The sequence below is a fragment of the Lynx rufus genome, unplaced genomic scaffold (assembly GCF_022079265.1).
Source record: "Lynx rufus isolate CCGP_SWC_20201006 ecotype Redwood Valley unplaced genomic scaffold, mLynRuf1.p SCAF_2, whole genome shotgun sequence".
In the NCBI taxonomy this organism is placed as follows: domain Eukaryota; kingdom Metazoa; phylum Chordata; class Mammalia; order Carnivora; family Felidae; genus Lynx; species Lynx rufus.
In genome coordinates this window covers 21,140,028-21,165,356 of record NW_025814834.1, presented here as the reverse complement: position 1 = coordinate 21,165,356, position 25,329 = coordinate 21,140,028, and the positions used below count along the sequence as shown (strand labels likewise).

General features: G+C 40.2%; 1 protein-coding gene across 1 annotated transcript in view; it reads left to right on the top strand.

The window, feature by feature from the left end:
- Positions 1 to 195: 195 nt before the first annotated feature.
- The window catches only part of XRCC5 (X-ray repair cross complementing 5), a 91,503-nt gene continuing 66,369 nt past the window's right edge, over positions 196 to 25,329 (top strand). Inside the window, exons 1-9 of the mRNA XM_047083864.1 lie at positions 196 to 276; positions 4,338 to 4,451; positions 7,910 to 8,093; positions 9,008 to 9,056; positions 10,349 to 10,471; positions 13,485 to 13,676; positions 16,002 to 16,116; positions 17,593 to 17,731; positions 20,714 to 20,826. Of these exons, the coding sequence (XP_046939820.1) occupies positions 256 to 276; positions 4,338 to 4,451; positions 7,910 to 8,093; positions 9,008 to 9,056; positions 10,349 to 10,471; positions 13,485 to 13,676; positions 16,002 to 16,116; positions 17,593 to 17,731; positions 20,714 to 20,826 (1,050 nt within the window). The 5' untranslated portion in view covers positions 196 to 255. The remainder of the gene's footprint in view (positions 277 to 4,337; positions 4,452 to 7,909; positions 8,094 to 9,007; positions 9,057 to 10,348; positions 10,472 to 13,484; positions 13,677 to 16,001; positions 16,117 to 17,592; positions 17,732 to 20,713; positions 20,827 to 25,329) is intronic.

The window sequence follows — 25,329 nt, the reverse complement described above, 5'->3', positions numbered from 1 at the left end:
CTTTGACAGCAGCGATCCATCTTTACCTAATTCTAAAGACCTGAGCAGCTCCAGGTCCCCAAGCGCCTCACCAAGGCAGGACGCAAGGTATCTGCGCATGCTCTGAGCGTCAGCGCACAGTTTCCCCGCCTCTTCCAGGCTCCTTGAGTTGCGGCCCTTTTTACGACGCCCTGCCTCCGACTCCGCCGGACCTTTGCAGCGGTGCGCGGGGTTCCTGCCCGGAAGAGGTGGCTGCGGCACCCGCGCGCGGACAACATGGCGCGGTCCAGGAGTAAGGTAGACAGAGCGTGGCCTTGGGTTTTCCTGGTGCAGGGCATCCGGAGAGGGTGGTTCGGAAGCAGGAATCATGGGATCACCGCGGTGCCAAGAATGGGGGAAAGAAGAGGTGATCGCGGCGGCCCGTGGCCGGATCCCGAGGGCCGGCCCGAAGGCTGCGCTGAGAAAAACAGGATTTGGAGTCGGAAGACCTGAATTTGAGCCTCGTCTACTCCAACCTCGCTCCACCTCCTCGGCCCTCCCATCCTCTGACTTCCTCCTCATCACCTCCTTGTCCCACCTGTTCCCCACCCTCTTTCTTTCTTAGTCCAACCTCTTCTCCTCCATCACTTCTTCCAACTCCTCCATTTCTGAGCCTTAGTTTTTATAAAATCTATACGAGAATGAAAGGTTTGATAAGCACCTACCCACAGACTTGGAGAAGTTCAGAGAGGGTCTGTGAGTAAAATACGTAACTTAAAACGTAAAGTGCCATGTTATTACCTCTGTAACAATCTTTCACATTTATCGAAAATTTACCCTGTAAGGCACTGATGTAAATGCTTTATTCTTATCCCATGTAATCTCCACAACAAACCCATGAGGTGAGAACTGTGATTCCCAGTTTACAGTTGAGAAAACTGGGGCATAAAGAAAGTGAAATGATTAGCCCAAGGTTATCCAGTCCGTAAGAGGTGGAATTCATACGTGACCCGAGGCTGTCAGGTTTCAGAGCCCTATCTGTGTTGCTAGAAGCCTGTGACCCTCAGTGTCCCACATTAATAATAGACATTATGATGGAATTTTTAAATGACTTTTTTCAATATAGGCAGAGAGTGGTGGTTGTCTCTGAATGATCACTAGAGGGAGATGTGTTCCAGGGAATTGTTTGTTCATCCATTCAACTATCCAAAGGCTAGGCCCTTTACTAGGCATCCCGTATACAGATAAACAAGATAGGAATTTCAACAACGATCCCTAGTCCCCTCAAGTCCCCATTGGGAAATGTGGATTAAAGCGATTATGAGCATTCGATGCCACTTACCTTTTTGTTCCTTCCTTTCAGTTGCTGAAAATACTGCAGCTCTAGTGGAGCAACTGTTTATGGCAGGTGGACTTGCAGCAAAATTCTCACAGTCTGTATTGTTTCCGTGTGTTAATGAAGAGTTACTGTGTTGCTCAGTTTCCTTTCCCTGGTTTTCTTATTCCTTGCCAGAAAGGAAGTTGGAAGTGTTACACAGACCATTCTTTTGGTTCCGGAAAGAAGTTGCATATTTTGAAGCCCCTTGATGCCATTTTTTTGGATACTTGATTCCTACTAAAAGACTTTTAGTCCTCTTAGAGTTTTCTGGTTTAAAAATAGCTTTTATGAATGTGTATTAGATAAATGCAGCAACATATTTTGGGACTCTTAAATTTTTTAAAGATTCTTATAATCAGGGCATTGAAACTATGGGGTGTAAATTTTGTTGTTCTCAAGGGAAGTTTGTAGTTTATTACCAACTTTTCTTCAAACGTACTGTCTTTACTCTAGAAATCTCTTCATATTAGTGCATTTATGTTCAGTGCTTTTTAAACTAGGGAAAAACTTAAGTTTCCACGTGTTACCTGAGATATAACCAAACTTAGAAATCATCTGTAACTTCTCTGATAGGAACTCATCTAGATTTTTCTGACACTCCTAGGATCAGGAGATCACTGCTTCAGAAAACAGTGGTTCTTTTATTGATCACTTCTTAATGTTATTTTTCCTCTTTTCATAGAGTCAAACCAGTCTTCCTGTAACTTCCATATGTTGATCCTATTCTTGCTCATTCTCTCTGGCCAATTCTTTTATAGCACAGGTGCCAAATATTTGGGCAGAACTATCATGTTCTCCTAAATCTTCTCATCTGGCTCAGATACCTAGTTTTTTCAAACTGTTCCTCACATCACATTTTCTCTAGATCCTTCTCTAATCTGCTTATTTCATGTTCTTTTGTAATTAGTATTTCTCCTAAGATAGGGTGCTCAGGACAGCTCACAGTTTGTCAAATGTGGTCTGATCAGTACAAAGCACAGGTGAGGCTGTCATTGCTAAAGATTGTTAACTCTGGAAAAGGCCTTGGATCTCATCTAGTTCAACAACTGCTTCCTGCCTCTGAATTAACAGTGAGGTTTTATGTGACATTCCGAAGGACTCAGAGCTAATTTGTAATGAAGGTGGGACCTGATGGTCTCCGGTTTGCTAATCTAGTCTTTTTTCACCAGAAGAACTTTGTTTTCCTTCTTTGAATTCAGTACACTGTTGATACAACCTAAAATATTTTGGAGGATGGGATGAGATAGGTGTGGGAGATGTAGTGCTGTAGCCATGTCATACTGGTGACTCATTTGTATAATCCACACTGAAATTGTGAGTTGCTATTTGTTCAGATCTCTTTCAGCTCATATTCAGTTGAATTCTGGATGTCAGACATAGAACTTTACATGTAACCATTTTATTTTAGTTTATTTCCCCTATTTCCTTAGTCCTCTATGTATGTGATTGCTATCTAATGACTAGGTGTCTTTATTTATGTGGTTCCTCTACCTGTAACTCTCCTTATTCACATGATTAACTCCTAAACATTCTTTAAGACTCACCCAAAAACCACATCCAGAAACCTCTTCTGCCTCCTTACTCCTCCTCTATCCCTTCTACCAGTCTTGGATAGATGATCCTCCTGTGTATTCTTTTAGTGCCCACTGCCCACATCTGTCATGGAATATTGTGCTGGTATTATTTGTTTATGTGTCTATGTCCCCTACCAGAATAGATTTGGTGTCTTAGTCTTCATTCTAGATCCCCAGTTCCCAAACTGATTTAAATTGCTGGGGTGTATCATTTTAGTACATAAAGATTGTAGCAGTCTCCTGTTGCCACAAAAATGCTTCATAACAAGCTATCCCCAAATCAGTAACTTACAGAATAAGCATCTGTTCTCTGTTCTCATGCTTGTGGTTCTACAAATCAGCTGCAGTATGTCTGATGTATTTTGGGCTCAGATGGGCTGGATTTAGCTCTGGCCTATGGGTTTTCAGATTTGCTTCCCATGAGTTTATTCTTGGGCTCAGGCCAAAGGAGCAGCAGCTTCCTGGAGCATGCTCCTATCCTGGCTTTCTATCTTTTTTTTTTTTAAGTAGGCTCCATACCCAGTGTGGAGCCCAATACGGGGCTTGAACTCACAACCCTGAGGTCAAGACTTGAGCTGAGATGAAAAGTTGGACGTTTGGGGCGCCTGGGTGGCGCAGTCGGTTAAGCGTCCGACTTCAGCCAGGTCACGATCTCGCGGTCCGTGAGTTCGAGCCCCGCGTCAGGCTCTGGGCTGATGGCTCGGAGCCTGGAGCCTGTTTCCGATTCTGTGTCTCCCTCTCTCTCTGCCCCTCCCCCGTTCATGCTCTGTCTCTCTCTGTCCCAAAAATAAATAAACGTTGAAAAAAAAAAAATTTAAAAAAAAAAAAAAAAAAGTTGGACGTTTAACCAACTGAACCAGCCATGTGCTCCCTGGCTTTCTAAATAGGCTCCATGCCCAATGTGGGGCTTGAACTCATGACCCCTAGATTAGAAGTCGTGTGATCTACTGACTGAACTAGCCAGGTGCCCCACTTGCTTTCTATCTTTTAGAAAATATTAGGGCAATTTTAAAGTTTCTCTGTAGTGGGGAGCCTGGGTAGCTCATCAGTTGAGCATCTGATTTCAGCTCAGGTCATGATCTCATGGTCTGTGAGTTCAAGCCTTGCTCTGTGCTAATAGCTCAGAGCCTGGATCCTACTTCAGATTCTGTATCTCCGTCTGTCTCTCTCCCCCTCCTCTGCTCATGCTCTGTCTCTCTCTCTCTCTCAAAAATCAACATTAAAAAAAAAAAACAAAAGTAAAGTTTCTCTGTAGTAAACATTTACATGTCTTACATACACTAGGTGGAACACCCCCTCCCCCCTTTGCCATGCGTCCCCTAAGTTCCCTAAAGTACAGGTTCTGTGGGTGAAATAAGAAAAGGACATATCTGTTTTCTTTTTTATGACCATTAACATTTTCTCACTCTTTGGAACTTTGTTTCTAGGCAGCTATTGTGCTCTGTATGGATGTGGGGTCTGCCATGAGTAACTCCCTTCCTGGTGAAGAATCTCCATTTGAACTAGCAAAGAAGTTGATGACCATGTTTGTGCAGCGACAGGTAAGTTTCAGCCTGGCCTTGAGCTCGTAACTCATGTTTTAACTGGTTGTTGTCTCCACTTAGTAACACAAGATACCAGCCTGCTTATGATGTCTGGCCCCAGTGTTTGTGGGAATCTGAGGAGGTTTTTTACATATACTTATGTGTAAGTCCAACTAGCACTAGAGCCTGACATTTTTTTCTTCCTTTCTTCTGGCCTCTACAGTAGAAATTACAGTTTTCATGAGAAACAAGACAATGTAATAATCTCTGGAGCCAGGTGGCCTGGGTTTGAATCTTTGCTCTGCCGTGTCATTTACTAACCTGGTAATCTTGAACAAATCCTGTTCCAGTTACCTTTTGCTGGTAACATACTATCCCAAAACTTCATGTCTTAAATGATTTTTTTTTTTTTTTGAATCAGTTCTCATGGTTTGGGGATGACTGGGTGGCTCAGCTGGGCCTCTGTGGCCTCTTGTGTAGGTCCACTCAGATGGTGGCTGGGCTGAATCATTTGAGGGCTAAACTGAGCCAGACGTCTCACATGGCTCACTCCCATGGCTAGTAGTTATGTCTTCTGGTGGTTTTGAACTCAGCTGGGGCTATCCATCAGAACTCTTACATGTGGTTGTTCCATGGAGCTTGGGATTCTCACAGTGTGGCAGCTGGGCCTAAGAGGGAAAGTCCGAAGAAGGAAAAATTTTTTTTCTTCAATTTAAATTTTAGTTAACATACAGTGCAATATTAGTCACAGGAATAGACTTCAGTGATTCATCACTTCCATACAACACCCAGTGCTCATCCCCAGTGCCCTCCTTAGTACCCGTCACCCATGTAGCCCATCCCCCATCTATCACTATCAGCCCTCAGTTTGTTTTCTGTCGTTGACAGTCTCTTGTGATGTGTTTTTCCTCCTCATTTTTTCCCCTTCCCGTATGTTCATCTGTTTTGTTTCTTAAATTCCACGTTTGAGTGAAATGATGTGGTATTTGTCTGTGTCTGATTGACTTATTTCCCTTAGTATAATACATTCTGGCTCTATCCATGTCATTGCAAATGGCAAGGTTTGATTCTTTTTGATGGCTGAGTAAATATTTCATTGTAGATATATATCACATCTTCTTTATCCACTCATCAGTCAATAGACACTTGGGCTCTCTTCGTAGTTTAGCTGTTGTTGATAATGCTGCTATAAATGTTGGGGTGCATGTACCCTTTCAAATCTGTATTTTTGTATCCTTTGGGTAAAGACCTTATAGTACAATTGCTGGATCATAGGGTAGTTCAGTTTTTAGTTTTTTGAGAAACTCTGTACAGCTCTCCAGTGTGGCCGCACCAGTTTTCATTCCCACCAACATTGCAAGAGGGTTCCTAAGAGTGACCTGTCTATGTGGCTTTTTATGACCTATCTTTAGAAATCCCAGAAAGTCATTTCTGCTGTTGTTAGTCTAGCAAGTCACTAAGACCCACTCACATTCAGCGGGGCAGGGATGGGAGGTGGGTGGTAAATGACATTCCTCTCTTGATTTCTGTCCCTTCTACCTGGTACGAGTGCTACTTTTGCTAAGTCCACGAAATTCTTCATTCACTGGCAACTGCTATTCCTCCTGGACACCTGTTTGCTCTGGGTGTTGCCCTTTTCACTGTGACACTGACACCCTACCTGTCATCCTAGATTTTAACAAATTCTGATGACCTGGATTCCTTAATGTGTCAAGAAGAGAATGTTCTAACTCCATTCCTGGTTATAGTAATTTGTATTAGTTGTATTTCAGTAATGCTGCCATGTACCCCAGTGCATAGATTTTTTTTTTTTTTTTTTTTTTTTTTAAAGAAACTGTGCTTTCAGTTTTTATTTTTGGCTCTGCCTATTCCGTGGCAGTGTGGATCTGGAAGGCTAGGAGACAATACCTGATGCCAGTCTCATGCTGCACTCAGAATTGCCTTCCCTCTCCTGGCTGAAGTTTTGTTGTTGAGCAGGATTACCTGGCTTTAATAGGAATCCTTGCCCAGGATGCAAATAGAGTTCTAGCTGGCCTGCCCCATGGTGTGCTGGACATGTTTGAAGCCCAGCAGCTGGAATTTTTTTCTCCAGGTGCAACCGGGGATGTATTTGCAATTCTTAACACACTGGGGAACTTAACAGACCAAACCAGAATGAGGAAAGACACAATTCCATCCTCTGTCTACACAGCACTCTTCCCACTGGTGGAGAAGGCTACGGTTAAGTAGGTGGGAACAAGACTGTGTTTTTGTTAGATCCTGTTTTTTGTTTTTGCATTTTATTATGAAATGTTTCAGGAAGGAGGCAAATACAGAGAATACTGTGATGCAAACCTATTTTCCCATTGTCTAGCACTATACAGTACTCAAGTTTTTTACCATATTTGATTTCTTTTTCTTCTTTTAAATGTTTATTTTGAGAGAGAGAGCGAGCACACATGCGGGGGAGGGGCAGAGGGAGAGGGAGAGAATCTCAACCATGCTCAGCACAAAGCCCAAGTGGAGTTCAATCCCATAACCAAGAGATAATGACCAGAGCTGAAACCAAGAGTCAGATGCTCATCCAACTGAACCACCCAGATGCCCGTCTTTTTCTTTTTTTGCTTAAAAAATAATAATAATAATAATTACTGATAAACTTGCGAGTCCCTGTGTATCCCTTCCCGATCCTCTTTTTCCTTTTTCTTTCTCTCTTTACTTCAGGATTTTCATAGTCCTTACCATGTATATTTAATAGTTTAGGACATAAGTATATTCATAAATATTTACTATTGTATGAAGCTTTCAAAACATGTAATGTTATAATATGGTACATATAATTCTGCAACTTATTTTTTTTCAACCACAATTATAAGATTTATTCATACTGAAAAACATGCACAAATTATTCATTTTTTTTTACTGGGGTGTAATATTGTATAAATATTCTGCAATGTGTTTTTGCATTCTGTGAATGGATGGTCAGTTTCTACTTTTTCTCTGTTATAAACAGTGCTGAAGTGAACTCTCTTGTCCTTGTCTTCTTGAGTACATGAGCAAGAATTTCTCTATGGTATATATACCTATGAATGAAATTGCTGGGTTAGAGGATATGAACCAGTAATTTTTTTTTTTTAGTCCTCTGGAAAATACTTCCAAAAAGAGTAAAAGCTTTTCAAATTATCCATAATTAGTTTTCATTGAGAATTAGAGTCTGATTGGGCTGGAAGTTATCAAGAGTAGTTAACCACTCTCCCATTCTCCCACCTGTAATTCTGTTGAAATGAGAGATGGGACCTATAGTCAACGGAAAAGTCTTCTTAGAACCTGTGAATTGTCATTGTCCCATGGGCCATCTAGCCCAGTATTCTGTTGTTGACAGTGGACCCAGGAACATGCCATAGGGAGGTATGGTTGTATTGCTCCTTGAAGGTTAGGTATCTACTGCCTTTCAGGTGGTAGTTTATGATTCTTAACCTTTGAACATTCTTCTCTAGGTGTTTGCTGAGAGCAAGGATGAAATTGCATTAGTCCTTTTTGGTACAGATGGTACTGAGAATGCCCTTGCTGGTAAGGATCAGTATCAGAACATCACAGTCCACAGACACCTGATGCTACCAGATTTTGACCTGCTGGAGGACATCGAAAGCAAAATCCAACCAGGTTCTCAACAAGCTGACTGTATCCTTTTTCAGCCAGAGAAGACTCTTCAGAAATTTCCTTTAATCTGAGGAATCATAATCCAGTTTGGTGAGGCTCACTAGAAGCCCACCTCTGAGTATATGGGCATTTTTTGGCTCTGAAGACATGGAGATGATGGTGTGTGTTGGGATTTATTCAGGTTGGGTTGGGTATCTGCACTCCTGACCCTCTAGCCACTTGCCCCTTCTCTGCACTAGTGGTACTGAGTGGTTCGGAGGCACCATAAGGGAAAGATACCAGTGGGTATATTTCTGTATTGTTATTTGCAGAAAGTTTAGTGGTGGTGATGGCTGGAAATGTTTGCATGTAAAGAACATATTTGTAGAAGAATGTAGCATTAGCATTCCCTATGCTTTCCTGGATGGAGGGTATTTTTGTGTCCAAAATCAGACCGATATCTAAACTGAGATTTCCAATTTCTTCCACGTGTACTATGATTTTAAGTGGTTACTCTTACTTTTCTAAACCGTAATGTTCTCCCTGATCACTGGGAGGTGCTGCTGTGCTAAGAGTGACTTACAAATGCCACATTATGGCTCAGGTCATATTTAAGAGTGGACTCTAATCACGAAAAATGGATTCTAGATATTGTAAAATGACATCATAATTTTTGTTTCAATGCATGGTAATGTGTTAGATTACTTTGGGCTTATTTTATTTTTCCTGATTATATGTTTCAGGATATATACTGTGATATGTGATTACAGCATATGTGATTATATGTTAGTGAAATAAATGTTGGAAAAAGCACTCTTTGGCAAGTGCTTTTAAATCCTCACAGAGTCAGCCCAGAGTTCACGGTTTCAAGCACTGTGGACTTCACTGGAAAAAAGCTGCATGGTCTTGGGATAAAGGGACTGTTTAGTGATATTTTCTGCCCTTAACTAGCTGAGTCCTGGATGCACTCATCGTGTGCATGGATGTGATTCAACAAGAAACTGTGTAAGTGTCTTCAATTGAAGAGAGGTGGAAATGAGTCATTCTGCAGAAATTGTATGTGTTGCTGTATTCTGTACATGTGTGATTCATTGCTAATCAAGCAGTATGTTTGTGTGGCTAAAGAACCATTTGATAGAATTCAATGGTTCAGTTCAGCCTCTCTTTTTTAAGTTTAAAAAGAGCAAGGGCTATAGTTTGTGGGAATTTCTCTGGGAGAAATACATGTTTGGCTTATTTCAACTTCCTTCCTATTTGACTTAATTACCAGGAACTTTAAAAACTTCTATATGGTATTGTTCATAATCTGACTGAAATTAAATGTATGAAACTAATATAGCACCATATGTTAACTAACTGGAATTAAAATAACTAAAAAAAATAAAATTAAAAAAATAAAATTGTAGTATTAAAAAAAAGAAAAAGAAAATGCCTAGCTCTGACCAGCCACCTGATTCATTATTTAATTATTTTGCCTTTAAAATATGGGTCTTTGAATCTATTTACACCCACCCATTCCTTGACTGTTAGGAAAAACATTAGTACTAAAATCTCAGGCCTCAATTTGTATTTTCATTTCTCAATCTCTGTACATTTTGTGTAAAATCCTGCCAGTAGCCCTGTGAGTGGAACTGAGCCAGCATGTTTGGAAAGTGAACCCTCAGGAGACCAAAGTTGTAGTTACTGGGAGAGTTCCTTGTTTATACTCTGCCTAAGTGGAGGCTGGAAAGGGATCCTTTTCTTTAAAAAAAAAAAAAAAAAAAAAAAAAATTTTTTTTTTAACATTTATTTATTTTTGAGAGACAGACACAGAGCACAAGCAGGGGAGGAGCAGAGAGAGAGAGGGAGACACAGAATCCAAAGCAGGCTCCAGGCTCTGAGCTCTCAGCACAGGGCCCGATGCGGGGCTCGAACCCATGAACCGCAAGATCATGACCTGAGCTGAAGTCAGCTGTCCAACCAACTGTGCCACGCAGGCACCCAAGGGATCCTTTCTAATCACAGTGACCATATATTTAACTGAAGTTAAAGTTGGGAGATCAGGGATTTAATATCCACAATGCTCAAAAATTTTGCCCAAGATGCTAAATGTATGAATTGTAACCAGGCTGACTATATGTTTAGTAGAACTTAACTGAGCATCAGTGATATGTGGGGTTCTAGAATGTAATCACATTTCTTAACTGTATTGAGATTCATTTCTTAGCCTGTCTCTAAGTCCAGTGACCAAGTGCGTTTGAGTTTGTAAGCGATAATTCAGGAGAATGATTTCTTATTGTGATAACTTTCTCTTTTAGAGGAAAGAAGTTTGGAAAGAGGCATATTGAAGTGTTCACTGACCTCAGCAGCCCATTCAGCCAAGATCAGCTGGATATTATAATCCATAACTTGGAGAAATCTGGCATCTCCCTGCAGTTCTTGTAAGATCATGAGAATAACATCTGAAGACCAATCCTGTGCTCTCATAACGCAGGGAGTAGGGCCCCTTTCTAAAGCTCTTGGTTCCCGCAAGTCTTCTGTTTGCGCTCACAGTTGAAATATGTTAGATGACTGACCTCAGCAAACATTCACTGAGTACCCTTAATTCCAGGAACTCTGAGTTTTAATGGTAAGGGGATGAAAGTCACAGTGACACAGAATTTTAGCTCAGTAGTAGATGGTTTGTTCATGCTTCTTGGACTCAAAGAATTCAGGAATCTTTGGAGGATATTCAGTTTATTTCTTGCTTACATAGAAGACTTTATCCAAACAATTACCAGATTGATGGTTTCTTTTCTTCAGCAGTTCCAGAGTACTGTTTTGCGAGCAGTAGATGTTTTTAAGGTAGAGAGGAATGTCAACCTGAGAATTATTTTAAACCTGTAGAATGCTTATTTTTTAACTTTTAAATCTAAAGGATACACACACGTACATAAGATGTAATTTGCTTGTGTGTATTTAGGCATGGGGTATGCAGATTCTGAGCAAAAATGTTCACAAAATATCTCATAATTTGTTGCAAGGCAGAGTCCCTCCTTCCCCAGGCATTTACTTTCTTTATCTTCAATCCCTAACAAGAAAGTTCTTTTTCACCACACTAATCCTTCCTGTTGCATTTGAAACCTGTTTTTCTTGTTTTATTTTTGGTGAAAGCAGAGTGATAATATAGGATGTTGACTTACCAGTCTTCTGAGTACACTCATTTTTCAGACTGAGAGCTATACCAGGAAGCCTCCAGCTCAGAATGGTAAGCCTTCGGCTTCTTTGAAATGCCTGCCGTTGGAAATTAAGAACCTCTCTTGCATGTATGTACCTCTTAAGACTGCTGAGGGGCAGCTCCTTTCTGTAGAACTGTAGAGAAATAGTTCAGAATAACCCATCAGACTGATACTTGTTAAGATAGTACTTCAGAGAAATTAAGTGCTTTTTAAGTGACACTTTTCGTCTTATTGAATTGAGGCTTTCTAAGTACTTCAAAAGCTCTGCCTGGCTTCTGTTCCCTGTTCCTAATTTCAGGATGCCTTTACAGGGTTGAAGCATCCTGCACTTCTGTCAATGTCATTGGAAAAGGCTGCTTTTTTGTCTGAGTAATACTGCAAAGCGTGTTGAAGAGGGAATGTAGCCTTACCACTACCTGCTTATTTGGCTGTTTTTTTTTCTTGTATTTGTGCTTGTGCTACAGATCTCTGGCAAACAAAGTAGAGTTTCTGGTTTTATTGTTTGGTGTAGCCCGTGGATGATTGTTGTAATTGGAGTAAACAGAATACCAGCAGGTCTAAGAACCACCGTGTTCTGAGTAGGCTCATTCCTTGGACCTCATTTTTAGTTTGTTCTGTTGGCTACTGAGAAAGTTTATATCTGGTCAAAAGCATGGTAGAAAGAACTGTTACTGTAACTTCTTTTTCCAGGATAACTTCCTGACTCTTCATGTTCATGTCACTTTTCCCATCTTCCAGGTCTGTTTTTTTGTTTTGTTTTTTTGGTGCAAAAGGGTGTTTTTATTATAGCACCAGGACAGGACCTGTGGGCAGAAAGAGCTGCATCTCTCTTCTAGGTTGTTAATGGAAACAGCCACAGCCTGATGTGAACCCTGTGTCCCATGCCCTGCTCTGTAGAAGCTCTTTATCTGATAGGTCATGCAGGATGTGCGTATCTGTCATGCTGGGTATACGTCGACAAAATTAAACAGGAAGCTTTATTTTAGTTATAGCAGATGAAATGGTAAAGAAATCACCTTAAAATAACCAGCCACACAGAGTTGACCAGTAGGTGATGTTGAGGGAACTGCAAAGGTTGCTCTTTGGGTTTCTGGGGGCAGTGCTGTGACACACTGCGGGTGCAGGAGCCTTGCCCTCTCAGGTGACCGAGTCCTCGCTGCACATCGCTCACTGGCTGTGGCTCGGCCGGATTTTGCCATGCAGCTTCGGCTTCTTTTTAGGAAATGGAGGTAGAAATTTTTATCCACCTAATGTGTAGGATTAAATGAGGTTGTTTACATGAAAACATTTATGAAGTACCATGTAGAGAATTATCATAAAATGCGCTTGGTTGGTTGATTTTTCAATTTGTATATTGATTATTGAATATCTCCATGACTGGTAACCCCATCTAGTAGTTTTAGTCTCATTTCAAACAGAATGAAACACGGGAAAGAATTGGTTTTACCTATTTCCAGCAATTCACTGATGTCTGTCTGGGAATTCTAAATGTACAGTAATAAAGATAACATTAAGTATATTATACACATTCTGCCATTTAATCCTTAAATGAGGGATTTAATCCTTAAATGAGGGATTATTAAAGGTGTTTATTTATTTTATTTATTTTATTTTTTATTCTTCTTCTTTTTGGCTGCCTAGAATATCACCTGCCTTTTTCTAGGAAGCAGTCCTTCCTGCACTTTAACCTCCTGGCTCGAATGAGAGCGAGCATCTTCTAGATCTGGTCCCCAGGTTATCACTGATCCCTGGCTTTTTTGAATTGAGAGTCGAGCATTAAACACGTAGTCCATTCCTCTTTGGTAGCAGAACCAGCAGTGTGTGCTTGAAAGAGCTCAAGGGTGACGCGGAGGGAGCCAGTGAGAGAGTGGAGCCAGCACAGGGGCACATGGAGATGAAATGGACAGTGAGAGGGTTGGGGTGGTCCTTGAGGCATGCGAGACTGCGTCCAGTCATCCGAAGGTCACGTGCCACCCTGCACTTTGAATTATTTGGCTATGTAAACCAAGAAATTCCACTCTTTTAACCAAACCAAGAAGGCTTCGGTCACTCGAAACTGATAGGATATTGACTAAGGGTGATAAGTGCCATTTGAGAGAGGAGGGATTGAAAGCTCAGGTGAGTGGCATGCCCATTTTCTCATAAGCCAGCGAGTGACAGTCACAGGAGGGGAACCAAGTTTATTATTTGGCTTCAGAGCTTGTCTTATGAACAACTGCCGATCTTTTCCTGATAGTTTGCCATTCCCTGTTGGCAAGGAGGATGGAACCGGGGACAGAGGAGATGGAAACTCCTGCTTGGACCAGCATGGACCCTCCTTTCCTCTAAAAGGAATTACTGAGCAGCAGAAAGAAGGTATTCGGATGGTGAAAAAGGTGATGATGTCTTTAGAAGGTGAAGATGGGCTGGATGAAATTTATTCCTTCAGGTAAGAGGTGAAAACATTGATTCTAACTTTCAGTCATAGCCATATAAATTTCTCTTTTGGTCAGAGGGCTCCCTAATTAGCCACTCTTGAATTAGCAGTTATTCTGTAAGAAATATTCTGATTTTTATGGACGAAATGGTGTACCAATCCCTGATCCCCTTTAAGTTTTTTGAGTAGTTAAGGGTATATATGCTCTAATTTGTTTTCCTCAATCACAATTTTAAAATATTTCTTGTGAAATATAATTGACAAACAGTACGTATTGATTTTCTAAATATAGACACCCTTGAAATATTGTAGGTAATAGAATTTTAGAAATTGAATGATAGTTTCCCAAGGGGTTGGCAAAGGAATCAGTGAGGAATCCTGTAAAGTGACGTTTCCTGTCATAACGTGTGTTCTTACTGTAGCATGTGCAAATATATATTCCTAAATTGTTTATTTCAAATTTGGACATGGCTTGCTCTAATGCGAGAATATGTCTTAAGTTAACATATTCATCATGGTATCATAAATAAAAATTGTAAGCCAATATAAATTAATGTTAAAAAAGTTTATTTTCCTGGGGCGCCTGGGTGGCGCAGTTGGTTAAGCGTCCGACTTCAGCCAGGTCACGATCTCGCGGTCCGGGAGTTCGAGCCCCGCGTCAGGCTCTGGGCTGATGGCTCAGAGCCTGGAGCCTGTTTCCGATTCTGTGCCTCCCTCTCTCTCTGCCCCTCCCCTGTTCATGCTCTGTCTCTCTCTGTCCCAAAAATAAATAAACGTTGAAAAAAAAAAATTAAAAAAAAAAAAGTTTATTTTCCTGTATCATGGCAGGGAGGGAAATTACTGTCTGTGTATGTGATGACACTCACAGTTTGAAGCTACTTTGGTGTTGGCTCTTCTGTGAAGATGTGGAGCAGAACTTTGCCATGTGATACAGTAGCCGTTATCCACATGTGGCTATTTAAATTTAAATTCATTAAAATTAAATAAAATTAAAAATTCAGTCAGTCACACTAGCCACCTTCCAAGAGCTTGCTTAATAGCCTATTGGATTGGCACGATTAGAAATAGAACATTTCTATCATTGCAGAAAGTTGTACGGGAGAGCACTGGGCTAGACTTGTTCTTATCTAGACTTCTACTTGGGGAGATTTAAATCTACTGCAAAAATGTTCCATTTGTTCTCAGATGTTATGTATTAGATGCTAGTCTTTAGAACTTGCCCTGGGACAGAATTCAGACCTCATGGTGATTTTAATGTCACTCAAACTAGTGAGGTCCTATGGACAGGTTAGACCTGGTTCAGACCCATTCATCCCCCAACAAATCCAAAGCCAAGGCGTATCATAAACTTTGCAAACAGGGCAGCAAGTAGAATATCTACTGTTCATTATAGACTATTTCTGAAAGTTGGAGCCTCTTGAAACCTTTTTGTCCATAACTCTGAATGGTGTCAGATAATTCTCTTTACCTTTTTGTAGATCTGTTTTCCATCTGTACTAGGAGGATTGATCATAGTCTGGATTATGTGCTTTGCGTGTTTGGTCATTGATTCCTTTCTCAGTGAATACTACAAATTCCACTTATCTCCTCTAATCTTCTCTGCTGTGTTTGATTAGGGACCAGATAAAAATAGAATTGATCTTGACTTCTGTTCAAATGAAGTAGCACTCTACGTTGTGTTGGTACTTCCCAATTCTCCATCCCCATCTATAAAAAGCCTAGAGTTATCCGCATTACCTTAAGACTAAATATGGACTAAATACCTTTATCCCCTGGAGAATATTTAATACTCTCTACTATGTGCATATATATGTGCTTTTTATTTAAGGGTGATTGGAATTAACTAATAAATTACAGAGTTATGAACAGTGATGTTAAAGGATGGTACCTACTCTTTGATATTCTGGAGCAGGGGTTCTTATCCCCAGGGTGAATGGTTTTCAGGGAGTTGGTGAACCCTTTAAATTGTGGGCAGACTCTTATGGGTGTGCTTTTATCATATCCTCAAAATATTCTTGGTCCTGAAAAAAATGTTAACCACTGGCCAAGTTGAAAGAGAAGATTGAGTAGGGGAAGAAAGAGATGCTCTTTTTTTTACCTGTCAGTAATGTAATTCAACTTCTTCCTAAGCCAAATCAGTTGTATTCTGGCTGTCTCCTCACTTGGGGTTGTCATTTTCCTGCTGTCCCCTGCTGTTCCTCCTTATCATCAACGACAACTCCGTTCTCATTCTAGAAAACTTGAGTGCATCATCCAGTGCAAGTTAGTGTTTTAAAATTGTTGCTTTTGGTGTGTGTGTGTGTATATAATTTTTTTTTTTTTTTTTTTTTGGTGAAGTGAGAGTCTGAGACAACTGCGTGTCTTTAAGAAAACTGAGAGGTATTCCGTCCCTTGGCTTTGCACACTGACCATTGGCTCCAATTTGGCTATAAAAATTGTGGCTTACAAAGCGGTGAGTGATACATTCACATTTTTTAAATTTTATTTTTTTAACGTTTGTTTATTTTTGAGAGAGGTAGTGTGAGCGGGGAGGGGCAGAGAGAAGAGGTGACACAGAATCCAAAGCAGGCTCCAGGCTCCGAGCTGTCGGCACAGAGCCCAACACGGGGTTTGAATGAACGGTGAGATCATGACCTGAGCCAAAGTTGGACACTCAACCGACTGAGCTACCCAGGTGCCCCCATACATGTTTTTTCAAGCAATGTGCCAGGCAGGCAAATATGCTTATTTAAGGAACTGACAATTCATGTGTGGGTTATTCAGTACCATAATTACTGCTTCTCTAACTGCTCTCCTTGTTCCTCCCATCTCTATTTAGCTTTTATGTAAAAAAGCATATTAGGAGAGGAAGTTTTAAGAATTGTCTATAATCCAGGTTAATTCCTTCCTGTCTCTTTTTTGTTTCTTTCTTTTTTTTTTTTTTTGAAGGAAAGAAAATGGAATACATCAAGTCATGTCACCATAGTATCATAGCAGAACTGTAGATATACACTAAAGAAGTCCAGAGTTTTGGACACTCAGTCTCACCCAATCCAGTTATTAATGATCTGGTAGTAACAGCATCCATGACGTATCAAAAAATACTGATTTGTCAGGGCACCAGTCTGGCTCAGTCATTGGAGCATGCAACTCTTGATCTTGGGGTTGTGAGTTCAAGCCCCATGTTAGGTGGACATTACTTAAAATCTTAAAAAACATAGTGACTTGTTACTCAGAAATTGCCTTTTGTTATATATGCATGTTTGTACATAAGAGCATGCTTTTAGAAATAAGGTGCATTTGGTAGTTATTTGATGGGATTCCAGTTTCAGTATGAGTCTGTGCTCCATGTTTTCCTGTGACTCTGCTTGCCTTTTTTTCTTAAATGTACAAACTAAATACATAAAAAGATTTAAGTATAGAAAATATACAAAAACATATGTTTATATATTCAGATGTTTTTGTATATTCTAAGACTTAATCCCAAAACACATGCTACACCTGTGAAAACCTTGGATGCACTTCTTTGTTTCAGCTGCCGTCAAGGCCTAGAATAGAATGCAGTCTCATCCTGTTCTTTTTTCGAGTTTCCTTTTCAGATTTCCTTACTGATTTCTGGCTCCTGATAGATGGCTCTCCCTTTCTTCTTTATTGGAAAACTGTAGTAACAAATTGTATGGTCCCATTTTATTAGCCTGCAGGTTTTGTATAAAAAGTATTTATGTACATACAAATACTAATAGGTATCTGGCAGTTACCTTGGGGGGAAAATGAAACATAGAGTTACGAAATAAACTTAAAATTTCCACAATAGGCAAGAGCAAAGCAGTTTAGCTAGAGTAACTGTTCTGAATTTTTTTCCTGTAGAGAGTAGATTTGATTTTCATTTTTTATTGATTAAAATCCTGGCTTTCTTTGTTTTCCCTTTATTTTTCTTTTTGGAAATAAGATTATGCAGGAGAAAGTTAAAAAGTCTTGGACAGTTGTGGATGCAAGAACCCTAAAAAAAGAAGATATACAAAAAGAAACAGTTTATTGCTTACAGGATGACGACGAAACGGAGGTTCCAAAAGAAGACACTATTCAAGGTACGCCAGCAAGAGTTTTCACTTGTGTCTAAGAGAGGTTTTCGAAGGCCAATGTGAGGCCGATGAGGATCTCCATTGTTATTTTTTGGAGATATTTTTCTGAGTACTAGAGACACAACTGTCGGCGGGATCGGTGAGATGCTAGGTCCTAACTAAATGTAGCTCATCGGGACCTAGGCAGGACCGTTCCCTGGAGGGCACCCGGGCACTCCATCTGAGTTTGAAACGCCCAAGGGACAGGAGTTAATACTTGGTTTTATTTATTTATTTATTTATTTATTTTTTAGTTTTTTTAAAGGTTCATTTATTTTTGAGAGAGAGAGAGTGAGTGCACATGCGAGCTGAGCTGGTGGGACAGATGATCTGAAGTGGGCTCTGCACGGACAGCAGAGAGTCTGACGTGGGGCTTGAACTCACAAACCGTGAGATCATGACCTACGCCAAAGTCGGACACTTGACTGACTGAGCCACCCAGACACCCCTACTTGGTTTTATTTTGAAGTTGGAAACATACTAGCTAGGAGAATACTTCTATTAATGTGACTGAAGCAAGTTGTTTTGTTTATTTTACTTTTTATTTCTATGGTGATTAGTCCTCTGAGTGCCAGTTTCAGGCATTCTGGATCTTGCCAGCTTTCTCCTTTAAGGTAATTTAGGGGATCTGGAACATTTGTGTTCATTATATGGCTTTATGTTTGCTGGATGTTTAAAGTTGTACTTCATACATTATATCCATTTGATCTGTATGGCGTGTCTAGACAGCAGCTCTATCCAGAGGGCTTAGGAACTAGCTGAGAGTGTCTGAGTTTTCAAGAGCTAAAACGGCAAGATACCAAATGATGGGTTAAGGTAGAAACTAGAATTTTTAGATAAATTAATTGCCAGGCTTTATGATGCCCAGTATAGTTTTAATTTGCAAAGCACTAATATGCTTGTGTATATTTATATGTGTGGTGGGGGAGAGTGGTTAAGGTGATGGAGATTGCGATTCTTTTCTTCTGGTTACTTATGGGTAGAAAATGTAATTATAGGATCCTGCAGTCCCTACTAATTCAGTTTTGTAGTGTGGTTAAGAACTCGAGTTTTGGAGTCAGACCCGAGTTAGAATCATGGCCCCCTCACTTGCTAATCTTATGATCCTCATATAATGACTGAAAAGGAAGCATGGTTAAGTGGAGGGCTTCTCAGTGATATCAAGTAATAGAGTTGATGTGTTGGGCATACACAGTTTAGTACTTGGCAGTGGTAGCTAATAGCCTGAATTTTCTCTTTTAATCACCACAACAGCCTAATGAAGCGGGCATCCCACTCTTGTTAATGCCATTTTACAGATGAAAGAATTGAGGCTGAAAGACATTCATTAACGTATTCAAAGTCATGCAGCTAGCCACTAGCAGAATCTGAACCCAGGACTGTCCTACTTCAGAGTCTGTTTCTATGTACTCTTCTGAATTAGGAAGGGCTTTTTGAATGACAGGCGGACTAGTTGATGCTTCATTTTGAAATCAACCTGGGGCCGTTTATAGTTTTGAGGCACAGAGTGTCACTGAGGCTGTGTGTTAGGAAGATTAATATCACAGAGACAAGCACCGGTTCTTTTGGATGCAGCAAAAACACCAGCTCTGTTTAGGCAAAAAGGAAATGTATTGGCAGAGCAATGGAGAGGGAAGGGTTAAGCATTGTTTGAGTGCAGAGAGCGCAGTGAAGCTTTTGTCTCATACCTTTGTGTGGTTACCACGTACTTCCTTTTCTTGCCCTGCCCTTTCTACCCCTAATGTGTAGACAGAGGTACTAGCATACATATGCGTGCAAAGGAACATGGTTACATGATGCAGTCTATTCTATATGTCTTGCCATGTACAAAATTTATATACTGATTTACTCTTTCAGTAAATGAACCAGAAAATACAAGGCAGTTTTAATTAGACTTTTCAAGTTAAAAAATTCAAGTAAGAAGATGTCTGATGACAGAAAAGGGTTATGAAAAACATTTGGCTTAGACACCACTCTTAATCATGTGCCATACATTCCCTTGATAATTTTTTGTTGGGATTTTTGTTTTCATCACCAGCTTTTTTTAAAGACATATATGAAAACACAAGTGTGTTTCTTTTTCATTAAATGCATGGCATCAGCAGATTGACAGGAACAGATAAACACAGGATCATAGAATCTACCCCAAACACACAAATTTGTTTCTTGGAGTAAAGATACATGTGCTTTTCTTTCCATTTACCCAAGGCCAGAATCCTTTCATTTTGATGATCCTTCTGTCTCCCAAGCATAGGAGACTGTATACTGAAAGGGCATGACCTTCCCTAGAACAGAGGCCCTGAACAGCATAGGAGTTATTTTTAAGAAACCGAGAGCCTATATTTGTATGAATAACCAAAGTTATTAAAAAGAAAAAAATAATATAATCCCAGAAATGAAGTAAATTTAAATACAGAGAAATAGCCAACTTATCAATTGAATGTTCCTAAATAGAAGAATTTTGGCTTCTTCTATTAGGTATTTGTATGTCTCCAGCATGCATTTTTGAGAACATTTTATTCTGAAAATTTCCTTTGTGCATTTTTCTCTTCAGGTCTCTAGGTTTCCGAATAAATGTGTTCTTGTTATTATGTTTACAAATCATACTTGTACTTTAGTCAACCATAGTTTATCTTTGGAGGATAACTAGTACGTTACATTTGCTACATTCTTCTGGGCTGGATAATCATTAAGGTAACTAGATTGCAGAAGATGCTGCTTAAAGAATGTAATTAGATTTTAATCGTCTCTGTATCATATATGGTGTTTGTGTATCTGCTGCTGCTTTCCCCCACTGGTCACAAGGGGCAGTGATTTGATTCCTGGGAACAGTATAGGGAGGCTTGATCTGGAGCATGCTTGTATTGCTAATGTGCGCGTCAGGCTAATTTCAGCTTGTAGAAAATGAGGCCCCATATGCTTAACAGATGCTCTTCTCTTGTTCTCCAGGGTTCCGCTATGGAAGTGATATAGTTCCTTTCTCTAAAGTGGATGAAGAACAAATGAAATATAAATCAGAGGGGAAGTGCTTCTCTGTTTTGGGGTTTTGTAGATCTTCTCAGGTATAGTACTTATCCTACTCACTGTAAACAAAGTAGATGAACGTTTTTCTTACTCTTGTTTGAGATGGTTTGCTTTTGGTTGGTCCTTTTATTTACAATGTGTATTCATTTCACTTTTAGGTTTTTGCAATGTAATCTGGGGATTAGTGTTAACTATCTGCAATTTTTGAGTAGAGGAACCAAGATATAGAAAAGTTGAGAAATCTTCGGATGAATCAGAGTAGGTTCCATTAAAAGTCACTTCTTAGCTTTGCTGTGGATCATAGCTCACAGTAGCTTTAAAGAATCATCATAGTTCTTTGCTATTGTGTTGCTTTCTCTAAACTGACTTATAATAGAGTATTTTAGAGCAGTGAAGGTCTACTCGGGTTTTGGATGACCCCGGGCCTCTTAACGTATCATTACTTTATGCCAGTCGCCCTTGTCAACATCCAGCAAAGAGGTGTAGGATCTGAAATCCGTCCTTCAGTCATATGTTCTTTAGACCACGGTGCAGAGATACTCAGAACACACAGGGGGAAATGCAGTAATCCACTGAGGGCCATGTGATAGCATATACTGTCCTAGAAAGGGTTTTTAAAGGTTCCTGGATTTCTTAGCTTAAATGTTCTTAAGGTCGGCAACCAGAGAAAATGAAGAAGTGTGTCTTACAGTGTGCCTTTTAAGCTCTGTGGGGATAAAACGATGCTTGTTGGTTCTAGAAAAACTCAAGTGAGGGGCGCCTGGGTGGCTCAGTCGGCTGAGCGTCCGACTTCGGCTCAAGTCATATCTCACAGCTCGTGAGTTCGAGCCCCGCGTCGGGCTCTGTGCAGACAGCTCAGAGCCTGGAACCTGCTTCAGATTCTGTATCTCCCTCTCTCTCTCTCTGCCCCTCCCCCACTCGTGCCATGTCTCTGTCTCTCAAAAATAAACATTAAAAATTAAAAAAAACAACAAAAAAACCAAAAAACTCAAGTGAGAATTGTAATGGAAATAAATATTACCCAGTGTACTGGATTTGAGCTTTTTCATGTTGCCCTGGGATAGAGTCTCTGAGTACTCTGAGTCCCTGAGTGTTAGAATAATTCAGCGAGGGTGGAGAGATGTTTTTCATGATATACCCAAACTGTTGGATACGTTTTTAAACTTCATAAGTTGAAAATTGGGAGTACTTACTGAAAGTTGATAAGATTTTCATGGTGAAAATAAATACCTTTTGGAAGTTGAGAGTTTCTAACGAACAATTCTCTAACAAATTACACTAAATATGCATTTCTTAAAAATAAAAGCATTCACTTTGGGGGCTCTACAAGCTTAAAATTTATGGTTGTTAATGGCAGTGCCTCGAAGTCTTTCCATGAAGTGGAACCTTCCTTCAGATCTGTGTGTAAAAACTGGCTTGTTGGGAAGTGGGTCTGCCTGATTCTAGGTAGCTAGAAAAGACCTATCCAGAACACCAACCCGATATTCATGACCCAAGAAATTGAAGTCACCTGGGCCAAGGTGGGACTGGGAGGCGTATTTAGTTAAATGACAAAGCGAAAAAGAGTGGGCTAAACAAAAAGTACATTTTTCCATTTTAAAAGACTTACTTACTACCTTAAAATTTTAAGTCATGGCATGTCCTCTAAATCAAAGTTGTGTTGTTTTTAAGCCCTAAATTATTTCTATCTTAAGTACAATCTCAAATGGTACATTGAAGATAATCATAATAGCCACCATTTATTTGAGTGGTTATAATATTCCATTCAATATACTATGTATTTTATGTAAATTCCCATTTAATTCTTAGTACAACCCTCCTAGATAGGTGTCAGGATAATATATTTTATACATTTGAAAATTGAGTATGTAATTGGCCCAAGGTCACAGCTGGAAGGTGGTAGAAACTGGTTTTGAATGAGGTCTCTCTGACTTCAGAGCCTATGTCATTAGTCAGTCGTAATCTGACCACCACCAGATGGACAAGCTGATTTTTTGAATATTTTTCATCCCTGCTTTCATCTATTATCTTAACAAATGCATACACACCCTGTTAAGAGCAAGATGTTTTGGGGCACCTGAGTAGCTCAGTTGGTTAAGCATCTGACTTCAGCTAAGGTCATGATCTCACAGTTCGTGAGTTCGAGCCCCACATCGGGCTCTGTGCTGACAGCTTGGAGCCTGCTTCAGATTCTGTGTCTCCCTCTCTCTCTGCCCCTCCCTTGTTCATGCTCTGTGTCTGTCTCTCAAAAATAAATAATAAACATTAAAACATTAAAAAAAAAAAAAGAACAAGGTGTTTTCCATAGCAACTAAGTATGTACCTTTTAACAGACTAATAATTATTTTTAATAAGATCGCGTATTTTTCCATATTCCCTTAACATAAGGGAAACTAATGTTTCTGGATTGAATTGAGGTGAACATTTTAATTATATAAAATAAGTTTTTGGCCTTGGCATTTTTTGGTGTTCTTTTTTTTCTTTGCAATTGTGAAGTTGCAAATTAACTCTTCTCTCTTTTTTTTTTAAAGTTTATTTATTTATTTTGAGAGAGTAGGGGAGAGGCAGAGAGTGAGGGAGAGAGAGAGAATCCCAAGCAGGCTCCTTGCTATCAGTGCAGAGCCTGATGCAGGGCTCAATCTCACAACCTGGAGATCATGACCTGAGCCAAAATCAAGAGTTGGGTACTTAACTGACTGAGCCACCCAGGTGCCCTGCAAATTACTGTTCTCTTAAATTTTCAATTTATCTTCCCCCACATTGTCAGTGTTCTGGGTATCTATATAATGGGTAAGAATTTTTTTTTTATTTAAAAAAAAATTTTTTTTTTTTAACGTTTATTTATTTTTGAGACAGAGAGAGACAGAGCATGAACGGGGGAGGGTCAGAGAGAGGGAGACACAGAATCTGAAACAGGCTCCAGGCTCTGAGCTGTCAGCACAGAGCCCGACGTGGGGCCCGGACTCATGGACCACGAGATCGTGATCTGAGCCGAAGTCGTTCGCTCAACCGACTGAGCCACCCAGGCGCCCCTTTAATGGGTAAGAATTTAATGAGAACTTCCCCCACATGTCTGATTGTCCTTTGAGAAGTCATTTAAGTGCCTTAGGAAAAGATATCATTAACTGTTCTTTAATCAAGAAGCATTACAGATATTTTTTTTAAAGTTTATTTACTTTGAGAGAAAGAGAGTGAGCAAGCAGGGAAGGGGCAGAGAGGGACAGAAGGAGAGACTCCTAAGCAGGCTCCATGTTGTCAGCACAGAGCCCTACATGGGGCTTGAACTCATGAACCATGAGATCATGAACTGAGCCAAAAACGAGAGTTGGATGCTTAACCAACTAAGCCACCCAGGCGCCCCTATTACAGATTCTAATAGGAGGGCAAATCTATATGAACGTAGCAAACTTTTTAGTTTTAAGATAGGATTATTCCTTTATTTCTTTAAATAATGGTTTTCAAATGGAGACTAGAAGCAGAGATGGAGGGTGTTTGAATTCTGTGGGCAAAACCCTCACACCTTTGAGACTCCATCTTCTCGAGCTGCTGTTATTGTAAAAGCATTCAGGTTCTTGGCTTCAGAGGCAGGAGGGCAGAAGAACATTTGAGAAGCACTGCCTTGTATGGCACAGGGCACGTTCTTACAGATAAGCTCCAGGCTCGAGATTACATAGAGGAGAGAGAAACTGATCTTGGTCAGTAGATACAAGCGGTTGGTTACGATAGTAGGCACTCTTCAGTATTTGTTTCCTAATCAGGTATGGGTACAGCTGCTTTGACCCATCTGATACTCTGCCAGAGAAGTAATTGAACTTAAAGGGGGACAGAAGGACATGCAGTACTTATTTTTGGTTTCACTAGTTTCCCTTCCCAGTGCAGCTCCTGCCTCTCTAACTAGTTCTTCACTCTGGTCTCTTTGCAGTTTATCAGGTGCCTCATCATTGTTCTTGGGATGAAGTCTAAACCACTTAACTCTGCAAATAAGAGACTTCTCTGATCTTTCCTAATCTTGCTAATGTAATCTTTCACCTCTCTCCTTGCACCGGGGCACTGCCCTACAGAGGCAGTTCCTCAAATGTGTTACATTTTTATGTCATTCCAGACTTATTCACACTAGTATCCCTGCCCAAGATGCTTGTGCTAGATTTTTCTCTGAGTTCCTGCGCATCCTTTAAGTCCTGACCTCAGTGTCACCATTTGCAGAAGTCTGCTCTGACCCTTCATGACCAAGTTAGATGCTCCGTTCATGTGCCTTTGTGGCCCTGAGTTATAATACTGTATTCTTGTGCTTGTGTAGTGCTGGAGCATAGCACTGCATTGCAGTTAATTTCACATTTGTCTGAGCTCCTTCAGACAAGACTACATCCTGATCAGTACTGTGTTCACAGTGCTCAGAACAGTGTTTGACATATGCTTAGAATTCACATATTTATTGTGTTGAATTGGACCTCAAGCAATAAGTTTGTTCTAGCCCCTGTGAATGTTTTTTACTAAGAGCACTTAGAATAGAATTTCTTAATAACTGTGGCATTATGGCTATA